The sequence below is a fragment of the Bactrocera tryoni genome, chromosome 5 (genome assembly GCF_016617805.1).
Source record: "Bactrocera tryoni isolate S06 chromosome 5, CSIRO_BtryS06_freeze2, whole genome shotgun sequence".
NCBI lineage: Eukaryota > Metazoa > Arthropoda > Insecta > Diptera > Tephritidae > Bactrocera > Bactrocera tryoni.
Genome location: NC_052503.1, coordinates 59,596,945 through 59,609,812, shown reverse-complemented (window position 1 = coordinate 59,609,812; position 12,868 = coordinate 59,596,945). Strand labels below are relative to the sequence as shown.

At 38.2% G+C, this 12,868-nt stretch overlaps 1 protein-coding gene across 1 annotated transcript; it reads left to right on the top strand.

The window, feature by feature from the left end:
• The first annotated feature begins 3,375 nt into the window (after window positions 1-3,375).
• On the top strand, window positions 3,376-11,293 carry LOC120776842 (tyrosine-protein phosphatase 69D). The gene is made up of 12 exons (XM_040107868.1): window positions 3,376-3,658; window positions 4,500-4,617; window positions 5,145-7,015; window positions 7,089-7,373; window positions 7,516-7,756; window positions 7,825-8,722; window positions 8,796-8,948; window positions 9,014-9,124; window positions 9,702-9,881; window positions 9,945-10,252; window positions 10,323-10,458; window positions 10,883-11,293. The coding sequence occupies exons 1-12, from the start codon at window positions 3,526-3,528 to the stop codon at window positions 10,967-10,969; spliced, it is 4,521 nt and encodes a 1,506-aa protein (XP_039963802.1). The 5' UTR covers window positions 3,376-3,525; the 3' UTR covers window positions 10,970-11,293.
• Window positions 11,294-12,868: the final 1,575 nt, after the last annotated feature.

Below are 12,868 nucleotides of genomic sequence, written 5' to 3'. Positions count from 1 at the left end.
TAAGGGCTTCGGCTACGAAATCTGACCGAAGACTTAATATTGGTACCACGGGGAGCAGGAGCACTTGGAGTTTACTTCAACCTGCTCATGCGGACTGGAACCTCGGGGAGTATCGTGGTGGTTGTGGTTAAAACCCAAAAGCGGACCCCCCTTTTGATGACGACCATGGCAAACGAAATAAGGACTACGATTTAAGGGCATGCACCTGGAATGTCCGGTCCCTTAATTGGGAAGGTGCCGCTGCCCAGCTGGTTGATGTCCTCGTGAAAATAAAGGCTGACATCACAGCCGTTCAAGAAATGCGATGGACGGGACAAGGACAAAGACGAGTAGGTCCTTGTAGCATTTACTACAGTGGCCATATAAAGGAGCGCAAGTTTGGTGTGGTATTCGTGGTGGGAGAGAGACTCCGTCGCCGAGTACTGTCATTCACTCCGGTGAATGAACGTCTAGCTACAATCCGCATCAAAGCGAGGTTCTCCAACATATCACTGATTTGCGCCCACGCCCCGACGGAAGAGAAGGACGATGTGACCAAAGATGCCTTTTATGAGTGCTTGGAGCGCACTTATGAGAGCTGGCGATTTTAACGCCAGGGTGGGCATAGAAGGTATCTTTGGCACTACGGTCGGTAAATTCAGCCAACAAACACAAGGAAAGTTCGACGTCGAGAAGCTGTAATCGCAACAGATAGCCGAACGATTTTCTACTCGGCTTGCACTCCTGCTCTCTGAGAGCACTCGTCAACAACTCGGTATAAGGGAACTCTGGGGCGGCATTTCAAATTCCTTACGTACAGCTGCAACCGAAACCATTGGTTTTCGGAAAACGCAAAAGAACAGCTGGTACGACGAGGAGTGCCGTGTTGCAGCGGAGAGAAAACAGGCTGCCTACCTCGCAACGTTACGATCGACCACAACACTCTCGGGATGGGATAGATACCGAGAGTTGAAGGGGGAAGCGAGACGCATTTGCAGCCAGAAAAAGAACGAGGCCGGAAATGCGTGAGTACGAAGCTGGCCGACAGGGGTAATGCTCGAAAATTCTACGAAAAAATGCGTCGGCTTACAGAAGGTTTCAAGACCAGAGCATACTCTTGTAGAACCTCCAAAGGTGATCTAGTCACCGATGCCCAGAGCATACTTAGATTATGGAGGGAACACTTCTCCACCCTGCTGAATGGCAGTGAACGCACAACACCAGGAGAAGGAGAACCCGATTCCCCAAACGATGACGATGGAGCAGACGTTCCATCACCCGACCATGAAGAAGTTCGAATAGCAATTGCCAGCCTGAAGAACAACAAAGCGGCAGGGGCCGACGGATTGCCGGCCGAGCTATTCAAACACGGCGGCGAAGAACTGATAAGGAGCAGGCATCAGCTTCTTTGTAAAATATGGTCGGACGAAAGCAATTTAAGTGTGCTATGCCCAATCCATAAAAAAGGAGACCCCACAATCTGCGCCAACTACCGTGGGATTAGCCTCCTCAACATCGCATTTAAGGTTCTATCGAGCGTATTGTGTGAAAGATTAAAGCCCACCGTCAACAAACTGATTGGACCTTATCAGTGTGGCTTTAGACCTAGAAAATCAACAACCGACCAGATATTCACCATGCGCCAAATCTTGGAAAAGACCCGTGAAAGAAGAATCGACACACACCACCTCTTCGTCGATTTCAAAGCTGTTTCGACAGCACGAAAAGGAGCTGCATTTATGCCGCGATGTCTGAATTTGGTATCGCCGCAAAACTAATACGGCTGTGTAAACTGACGTTGAGCAACACGAAAAGCTCCGTCAGGATCGGGAAGGACCTCTCCGAGCCGTTCGATACCAAAACAGGTTTCAGACAAGGCGACTCCCTATCGTGCGACTTCTTCAACCTGCTTCTGAAGAAAATAGTTTGAGCTGCAGAACTAAATAGAGAAGGTACCATCTTCTATAAGAGTGTACAGATGCTGATATTGATATCATCGGACAAGGAAGCACATGAAATGGACGAAATATCTCCTGTCATCAAACAAACAGTCGTCGCACTCGCGACTTGGCACTCACGTCACTGTTGACAGTCATAACTTTGAAGTTGTAGATAATTTCGTCAATTTAGGAACCAGTATTAACACCACCAACAATGTCAGCCTGGAAATCCAACGCAGGATTACTCTTGTCAACAGGTGCTACTTCGGACTGAGTAGGCAGTTGAAAAGTAAAGTCCTCTCTCGACGAACAAAAACCAAACTCTATAAGTCACTCATAATTCCCATCCTGCTATATGGTGCAGAGGCTTGGACGATGACAACAACTGATGAGTCGATGTTGCGAGTTTTAGAGAGAAATGTTCTGCGAAAGATTTATGGTCCTTTGCGCATTGGCCACGGCGAATATCGCGTTCGATGGAACGATGAGCTGTAGGAGATATACGATGACATCGGAATAGTTCAGCGAATTAAAAGACCGCGGCTCCGCTGGCTAGTTCATGTTGTCTGGATGGACGAAAACACTCCAGCTCTGAAAGCAATTGACGCTATACCCGCCGGGGGAAGCAGAGGAAAAGGAAGACCTCCACTCCGTTGGAAGGACCAGGTGGAGAGGGACGTGGCTACGCTTGGAATATCCAATTGGCGCCACGTAGCGAAAAGAAGAAACGACTGGCGCGCTGTTGTTAACTCGGCTATAATCGCGTAAGCGGTGTCTACGCTAATTAAGAAGAAGAAGAAGATCCCAAAGCCAGACCACAACCCTAGGGAGGGATAGTTCGCCTTCTCACTTTAGCTCGTGTTTAATCGGATATTGTTTTTCTACCCAGAGAATACTTGGTCTAACAACGGAAGTGAGAAAAACGACGAGTTGGTTGAGTCGTATGTAAAAGAATTATTTCTGGGAGCTCCCAAGTGAAAGGAGCTTAGAGAACTTTCCTCACTTACATGAACTTATCAAAATGGCACATCAAGTGCTAATTGAGCCCTGGGCTGCACTCCTACCTACCTACCTACCTACATGAACTTCTACACATGACTTCAATCTCCAAATATCTTACTTCCGTCCCTAAATAAATACAGCAGTGACAAATTACTGTCAAAACTTTCTCACACCCATAGATTTTATGTGGCGAATACCTAAATAAGAGTGGCGGTAACGCATCTCATTCCTTTTGTACTAATTTTAGAATTTAAGCGAGAATATGATGTAAAGTTGCATCTTTATTTACTTGGATACGCCAGTTATTTCGTCACAAGATAATTCATTCTTATGTGAGTCTCTGTGTTTCATACCCAAACCGGTCTTTTTTACCAAACGATATGTAAGCAACAAATAGATAATTTTGTGAATACCAGCATAAAACCCTGCCTGCTGTATTAGGAAGTAAAATTTTGTTTGTGGATCCGGCGTATATCAAATATTTTACAGTTGTGATGTTGCGCTTAGAATATTTTTCTATAGTGTTTTTTATATTAAAATAGGAATTAGTTTTTATCAATTAAGTGTAACCACTGCCCACGGAAAACATAAACTGATACGAAAAATGAATCACATAAATTCGAAAAATTCTCCATACAGTTTATGCCGGAAGCGGTTCTTTTTGTTTTCAATTTTAAAAATACTCATTTCCATTGTTTTATTTATGAATGAACACATAAAAGGAGTACAATCTCAAGGTATGCAAGCTTTAGCTTTAGTTATAAATGTAAAATAAATAAAATGCATATAAATTCTCCGAAATACAGTAAACAGGGTGTAGTATACATAAGTTGTGTTTGTGTGTGTTATGCTAGGCAATATTTTTGTTTGTTGTGTATATGAGAAAACTAAAAACAAAATATTTGCATTAGTAATTCAGCAAAAATGAAATTTATGACAAAAAATATTGTGCAAAGAATTACCAATTTCTTCAGCAACTGCATAGATAAGACAGACGAAAGTAAGAGCATATTCTGGTATGAGTGTACACTGACGACGCCCAATAAGTTGGTCATTTTGAGGGGTATGAGAAACGGGAATAGCCGGAAAATAACTACATACACACATAACCGACAACCCTTTCATATGTACCCAAATATTTTTTCTGAAAGATAAAACGTATTGAATGATGAAATTGTTTAATCTTTGTAAATACCACAGATGCAAAATTTGTGTTTCGACCTAAGTAATGGAAGTAGGCACGAATCTTTGTTTCCAAATAACCAAACCGACTCAATTTATGGAAAGTAAAACTTGTGATAAAATGTAAAGACGAAGGTGTGATGCTTGTAGGTGGAAACACCTGTAAATATCATAGCTGCAACAAATTGTGTCTATACTTTAACCCAGAATAAAAGCAATTTTACCAAAATTAGCTACCTCATACAGTTTAGATTAGATCATAAATTTCCAGCCAAAATAAGGTATACATTTATAACCATCTCTCTATATGCATACTAAGAAATAATATTTTGATTCGCGAGCATTTTTTATTTTAAAGACTTATTTACATCATAAAATACCAACTTTGGTTTTCAGAACTGATAGCCGTTGAGATTGGTCACAATTTTACGATAATCTGCAACACAACTCTACAATTTGTAAGCAATGTAACATGGAAGCACAACGAACAAGTTATTCCAAATAATAATAAAAGGTAAAATAAGATCGATTCGATACTATTTAAGTTTTTTTGTTACATTTTTATTATAAGTATTTTTGAAAATTTAATCCATATACCTCATTTGTATAAACTGCAAGAATGACAAAAACAAGTTTATAAACCACAATCATTGTTTTGTTGCATAAAATCATAAAAATCCTGCTCACTTTGTCGTGGTATGCTGCTGTCAAATCTAGGCCGTAAAGATTGTTACTTCATCCAGCTCTCTGTTAAACCAATTGACAAAGGTTTCATTTAATAAATTTCTATATTGTAAATAATAAATTATATATTTTTATAAAAGATCCCAGCATAAAAAGAAAGACATTTTTGATATTATTTTTCACATAATATGTACCTACAAAGAGCATACATTTTATTTAATAATAATTAAGTGAAGTGACCGAACGTTAATTAATTCATTAATCTATTAGAGTCCATTCAGATACTGTTGCTTCCCTTATGACGTCTTATATCATTCTTTTATAAAACCTCATTCATTGTATATATTTCTCTTACAGAATAACCACATCATATAGCAAACCGTCTGCCATTGAAAGCATCAATGAAATCGAAGAAGAAACAAAAAGGAATTACGAAAGTACATTATTGGTAACTGATGCACAGTTTGCAGATGCGGGCATATATACGTGCGAACTAATACGAAATGAGAGCGTGTCTAGTTTTACCGTGCAAGTGTGGCAAACACCGCTGATCGTTGCAAGCAGTGACGAAAAGGTCAAACAGAAAAGCGGTCATGCTGTGGAACTATATTGCCTGATAGAAGTGTTTCCACACAACGATACATTTTACAAGCAATTGAAATGGCTGAAGGATGAAAACTCAGCTGTTGACTTTTTAGACAAAGCCTCGAATCTCAGTTTTGTGAATTCCACACATATTAATCACACGCTTAGTTTAACTGAAGTTTACAAGAAAGAAAATGGTACATACAGCTGTGCAGTATACGATGTATTTGGTGCAATTATCACTAAAAAGGATATGGCAGTATTAGTTATGGAGAAACCACAAGTGAGCATAGACTATGTGATGGTTGTGGGTGCGGATAAGATATACTTAAATTGGACTGTGAATGATGGTAACGATCCAGTGCAAAACTACTTCATACAATATAAAGAGGAAGGTTCATCCGAACTTAAATATTATAATCATCAAATCGGTGGACGTAATAATTCCTATGTTTTGGAAAAATTTCAACCAAATACCAGCTATAATTTACGCATCAGTGCTAAAAATAGCATTGGCAGTGGTCAACCGTATCAATATCCATTACCCGTGCGAACATTGGAAAGAGACCCCATTTTTATACCAAAAGTAGGCACAACCGGTAGTACACCGTCAACAATTACCATCGGTTGGGATCCTCCACCACCTGAAATATTGCCATACATACAATATTATGAGTTGGTTGTTGTCGAAGCTGGTGAAACGCGACGTATTGTTGAAAATACCCTATACTCACAGAATTCTCGAAATCTGCCATATATGTTTGATAATCTCAAAACGGCGACTGAATATGAATTTAAGGTACGTGCCTGCAGTAATATCACCAAACAATGCGGTCCCTGGTCAGAAGTTGTAAATGGTACAACAATGGATGGTGTTGCCAGTGAACCCACAGACCTCTATATTACTTGCGAACACAGAAATAATACACGTCACTCGGTCGGGGTACGTTGGAATGTGCCAAAAGTGCCGAATGGCAAAGTGGTCTCATATCACATACAGTTGGATGGCCTAGCTACATATAAGTTGGATGGAAAATTGCGTAACGAAACATGGGGTCCAAAGATAAGACGTGTAGATGATCCGCACCACAGCACAATCTACAATGGCGTAAATCCAAATACAAATTACACAGTCACAGTATCGGCCATTACACGCCATCGCAAAATTGGAGAACCGGCCAGCGCTCAATGTATTATGCCTATCGCTGTGCCTGATGCGATCAGTCGTATTATGTGGACAAAGGTGAAGACGAACGATGAGAAGTGTGTTTTTAAATTGTTTGTGCCACGTATTAGCGAACGCAACGGACCGATTTGTTGTTATCGTTTGTATCTAGTACGTATGGGCAATAATAAAAATGAATTACCCACACCCGAGAAGCTCAACATATCCACATATCAGGAGGTGCATGCACTAAATAATACTGAAGGTGGTGCATACTTGGCTGAAATGTTTTCGGATGACTATTTTCGTTCCGAAATATTTTTGGGTGACGGTAAACGATTTTTTGAACATCAGGGCGTAAGTGCCGCCGAAGCAGATAAAGCTTGTCGCTATTGTTTGAGGGGACGTCCATTTTTGCGTATTCAACCAAATGAACCAGCACCGAAAACTGAATTGCCACTTGTAGAGCATACGGATAGTAAGTATAAATCATTATTTGAAATGGTAATAAAAATTAGTTATATTATTACTTTCTTTTATAACTTCGTCAGCTGTATTGAAAACTACACCGGAACTATCACAACGCGAACAATTGAAAGCCAGCAATCTCACCGAAGCTGCTTCAAAAATTTTAGATAAAAAACGACGTCGCAGACGTAGGCGTCACCCGAAAGTTGTTGCTGGCGTCAACAGTGATATTTCATTTGATAATTTAATGATTGGTGAAAATGAATCGCGTACAAATGCAGTGCAGAGCTATCAGCTGTCGTCAAATGATATAATCGATGGCGAGATTGACATGAATAGCAACTACACGGGCTTTCTAGAAGTTATAGGTAACTAGTTGAAAGTCAGATAAGTTCCATTCTACTTTTTTAATTTTAATTGACTTAAAAACGAAATTTTGTATAAGTCTAGTCATTATTTTATATATAGTTCCAATAAAAAAATATGTGCATTTATCCGATGTTTCTATAGTACGCGATGGTGATATTGTACTTACTGAATACAGCAATTACTTCGAAATAATGACACCTGGTACTGTGGCCGAAAACTTCCAATCGGATCAAAACTTTTCTATGGTGCTAAATATTTTCATACAAGCGCTTGCTCTACTCATCGGTATAGTATTGCTGCTTATTGGCGCCACTTGCTATTTGCATCACAATACAAAAAACACGGTACCTGGCGAGGAAATCAGTTTACGAGACTCACTAAGGTAAGCGGTGTAAAATAGCAATTTAAATCTTTCTATATTTATTTTATATACATTTTATTTTTTTACAGTCGCGCGCTATTTCGTGGACGCACACCGAATCATAGACACTTTATTGGTTCGGGTAATGGTAAAGCATCAGATATTGGTCCAATACACAAGGCAGACTTGTGCACAGCCTATCGAAATCGTCACAAAGACACCGATTATGGGTTTTTGCGTGAATACGAAATGTTGCCAAATCGGTTTAGTGATCGCACAACAAAAAACTCCGATATAAAAGAAAATGCATCGAAAAATCGTTATCCAGATATTAAGGCCTACGACCAGACGCGCGTTAAATTATCACAATTAAATGGCATACAGGGTTCAGATTATATAAATGCTAACTTTGTTATTGGTTATAGGGAACGTAAAAAGTTCATTTGTGCGCAGGGACCAATGGAAAGTACGGTAAATGATTTTTGGCGTATGATTTGGGAGCAACATTTAGAGATTATAGTCATGTTGACCAATTTAGAAGAGTACAATAAGTCGAAATGTGCAAAATATTGGCCTGAAAAGATATCAGATGCCAAGCAATTTGGCGAAATTACGGTAAAATTTGTGGCTGAACGAAAAATGGGTGATTACTTAGTGAGAAATTTAGATGTTACCAGACGTAACGCCGCTGGTAACGATGAAGATGAGGAACGTCGCCAAATCACACAGTATCACTACTTGGTTTGGAAGGATTTCATGGCACCGGAACATCCACATGGTATAATCAAATTTGTGCGCCAAATCAACGCTGTTTACTCCGTACAACGAGGCCCTATTTTGGTGCATTGCAGCGCAGGTGTCGGTCGTACCGGCACACTCGTGGCATTAGATTCGCTGATACAACAGCTAGAAGAGGAAGATCAAGTATCGATATTTAATACAGTTTGCGATTTGCGACATCAAAGAAACTTCCTCGTGCAATCACTGGTATGTCGTTGACTAAAGAAATAAATATTTTACTTTTATTAACTTTTTTTGTATTATTTCTTTCTTTTCTTAGAAACAGTACATATTTCTATACCGTTCGCTACTTGATATTGCACAATTTGGCAATACAGAGCTTTCGGCTATTTCGCTATCCAGTCAAATTGATAGTCTAAAACAGAAGTTAAACGATGGAAAGGATAAAAGCAGATTAGAAATTGAATTCGAGGTTAATTCCGGCAAAACTATTAAATGATTTGACAAATACATTTAAAATTATGTTTTCTTTTGCAGAAGCTTCTTGCCATAACTGATGAAACTGCAAAATCCTCGGAAGTAGGAAGCAATAAGGAAAATATGCCGAAAAATCGTAGCGAAGCGGTCATACCTTACGATCGTAATAGAGTGAGTATTATATATTTTTTACCCTGAAGGTTTGCCACGAAGTCTGTAACACCTAGAAAGAAACGTCGGAGGCTATAAAAAATATATGTTTGGAAAATGATCAGCCTGACGAGCTGAACTGATTTAGTCATTTTCGTCTATCTGTATATAGTCGAAATAGTCCCTGAGTTTTTGAGATATGTCTCTAAAATGTTGTTCACATCCTTTTCTCCGCAAGAAGCTGCTTGCTTTGACAAAGGGGTAATGTTATCATGGTATTACTTTCACATCGCAAAGGCAAAACAAAAAGCTAACTCTTCAACTTATTGGGTAAGAATTATGTAAAACTTACCGCATAACTATTATTATCTGAGCAATAAATAAAAGTTTTATGTAAAACTTACCGCATAACTATTATTATCTGAGCAATAAAGAAAAGTTTTGTAAGCGAAAAATAAAAATCAAAATGGAACGATTATTATTCGAGGAAATAATATAAATCAAATTTTAATATTTAAAGTCGATTTTTTGCCCATTTTTCTCATAACTTTTACGGTCCCCACTATTAATTTTTTTTTTTGTTTAACGTATTTTATAGGTTATACTAACGCCAATACCGATGAAAGACAACTCTACCTACATAAATGCTTCATTCGTTGAGGGTTACGATAATTCGGAAGCATTTATAATCACGCAAGATCCTTTGGAAAACACAATTGGTGATTTTTGGCGCATGATTTCAGAACAAAGTATAACTACGCTCGTCATGATTTCCGAGGTACATATACAAACAAAATTGTACATATATTTATTTTAAAGCATAATAACTTTTCGATTTTAGATTGGTGATAGTCCCAGAAAATGTCCACGTTACTGGGCAGATGATGAAATCCAATACGATCATATACTTATAAAATATATGCAAAGCGAAAGTTGTCCATATTACACGCGTCGAGAATTTAACGTAACGAATTGTAAAATTGATGACACAATAAAAGTCACACAATTCCAGTACAATGGTTGGCCGACCGTTGATGGCGAAGTACCAGAAGTATGCCGTGGTATTATTGAACTCGTCGACCAAGCGTTAAATCATCACAACAGGGATAAAAGTATGGATTGTAAATCGCCATTGACTGTACATTGCAGGTAAATTGTAAATATATCTGGAAATAGTAACTTTTTTTTATCAAATTTGGTTATTATATAAAATTTACAGTCTGGGCACCGATAGGAGCTCAATATTTGTGACTATGTGCATATTAGTGCAGCAGTTGAGAACCGAAAAGGGCATTGATATTTGTTCAACGGCCAGAAAAATAAGATCTCAGCGGCCAAGGCTATTAAATTCATTTGTAAGTATCAATAAATTTATATAAGGGGTTAGTTGTAGGCGAACACATGAAAAAATGTCAATTTCAAAAATTTTTTTCTTAGTAAATAATATTTTATAAACATCATTAAATAAGACTTGACAGAAATTAAAAAAAAAAAAATATTTGTGTTGATCCAGTCCCAACCGAAGTCACTAATCCTTGGAGACTCATCTAAAATTAATAAAAATTATATTTACTTAATAATCTAGTGCCTGATCGAGGTTTTTTTAATTAACAAAATCGAGGGTACAAGACATTTTTCCAAATTTTTGGCGTAAAACCAACAGTTAAAAAAAGTTGTATAAATTTCCCTGAAATCTACTGAGAGAATTCTTACCCCTTCTAACCCCATAATACAAATTTTCAAATAGAAATTTCATATTGAACGTTAATTAATTTTTAGGCACAATACGAGTTCCTACATCGCGCCATAGCCAACTACGCTGACTTGCACAAACTGTCGACAGACACCGCGTCTTCTGAGTGTTAATAAATTAAGATTAATTAAAAAATTATTTTATTAGTTTGGATCACACACTTACACATACTGATTAGTCATAAACATTTAAATTAATATATATATATATATGTATATATATATATAAATTTGTATATTTAAGCACAAAAAGTATTTGTAATACATAATATCATATTCATTTATTGTGTAAAACTTTGCGATCCCAACCACAACACAAAAGTAACTCTATTAATGTTTAAAAAGTGACTTATGTATAAGTTTTTTCTACCTTAGTTTATTTAGCAGACTACCAAAGTACAGCCCGTAAATAAAAAAAAATATTTTAGATAAAACCAAGTTGTTCGACCATTTTTTTCTCAAATATTTTGTTAAAATTAGGGGATGAAATAAAAGTCGAGTCATTGGATGTAGACATGTTGTCTATGCTATAGCTGTCATCATAACCTGCCTGATATATTTGAAATTCTATTAAATTGGCTATCCTGAACAGAGTTTAGTTAAAGTTATAAAACCGTTATTCAATTGGAAGAATCTTAAAAATAAAAACTCGGGGTTAAACGTGTTTTTCTCTAAACTAATTTTCGAATCGGACGACGCTGGTATTCGGAGACTATGTCACGCTACCACTTGAAACTTTAAAGGTAGATTATTATTATTTTCACGATCCACAAGTGAGAATTGTTTTGAAATGGCTAAATTTAACTTTCCGAAGATTACACATTTGAAAAATGATTTGGAGCAACATGGTTTAGCAACTTATGAAATAAAAGCTGAATTACAATCGCGGTTGCGAGAGGCCATGGAATGTCGCAGATGTTAACGAAAATAAGAGAGTCTATGTCTTCGTTTAAAACACACAGCATGTAGAGCAAGATGCGCGTATATCAGCATAGGTGTTATTACAGTTAAAAGAGCAGAAAGCACGAATAACGCAGGTGACTTCGCAAATAGCAGAAATGTTCTTACATATTTCGGAAAAGCGGGATAAAATTAAAACTGAAGTGGATGAGTTGAAAGATCGTATCCGCGAGCTACAATTAAGTTGGTCAATTATGTCAACAGCTTATGTCGAAGTAAAAGTTCCGTTCCAAGTTTTTAAGCTTCAATTAGAAAAGACAGCATCTCTAAATAATTGGATCGCTGAATATAAAGTAGATGTTCGTTGCATTAAAAGGATATGTAGCGGAGATATTACAGACCATTTTAAACTGGGAGTTGAGCAGTTATGAAACATTAATGGGTGCCTTAGAATAATAAGTCCCTGCAAGAGTTTTCTACGGTGATTGAGAGGTTAGCTCACGTGACTTATGCACGTAAAACCGTGGAGTTTATCAAGAACACGAAAATTCAGAACTTCGTTAACGTAAAGCATGTCCAAATTGGCATGCGTGTACTCTGACAGGAAACTAAGTCTCTACTAAGCAATCGAACATTTCTCTACTAAGCAATAAACATTTAAAGCTAGGAAGGCGCAGATCGCAACCTCGCCGTTATCCAGCGAATCTTGCAGCTCAGACGTGAGTTGCTACAGAGCAGTGTTTGTGGATCTGCCCGCTCTGTACGCATGTTGCCTGGCATGTAGGGGTGCGATCTTCAGCGCTTCCGATCGAATGTGGTTATCTATTAATTTCTCCATCCCCTTTAGCATGAAGGATGTGAGACTTATAGGCCGGAATGATTTGGCTAGCGAATAGTCTATCCTCCCTACCTTGGGGATGAAGATTACTTTTGCAATTCTCCCTGGCTCAGGGATATACGACATCGCCAGGCTGTCTCTCATCAGCCCTAGCAGGTGTGGCAGAAGAGTATCCATACCTTGCTGCAAGAGGGCCGGGAAGACGTCGTCCACTCCCGGTGACTTATAGTTTGAAAAGGAGGCCAGTGCCCATCTGACTGAGTCCACAGTGAACA

What these genes read in the sequence shown, in the direction of transcription:
- LOC120776842 (XM_040107868.1), top strand. Translation starts at nt 3,526, where the DNA reads ATGAATCACATAAATTCGAAAAATTCTCCATACAGTTTATGCCGGAAG. An exon ending in ACTTCCTCGTGCAATCACTG is followed by an intron (nt 8,723 to 8,795) that starts GTATGTCGTTGA and finishes TTCTTTTCTTAG; the next exon opens with AAACAGTACATATTTCTATA. An exon ending in TACCTTACGATCGTAATAGA is followed by an intron (nt 9,125 to 9,701) that starts GTGAGTATTATA and finishes CGTATTTTATAG; the next exon opens with GTTATACTAACGCCAATACC.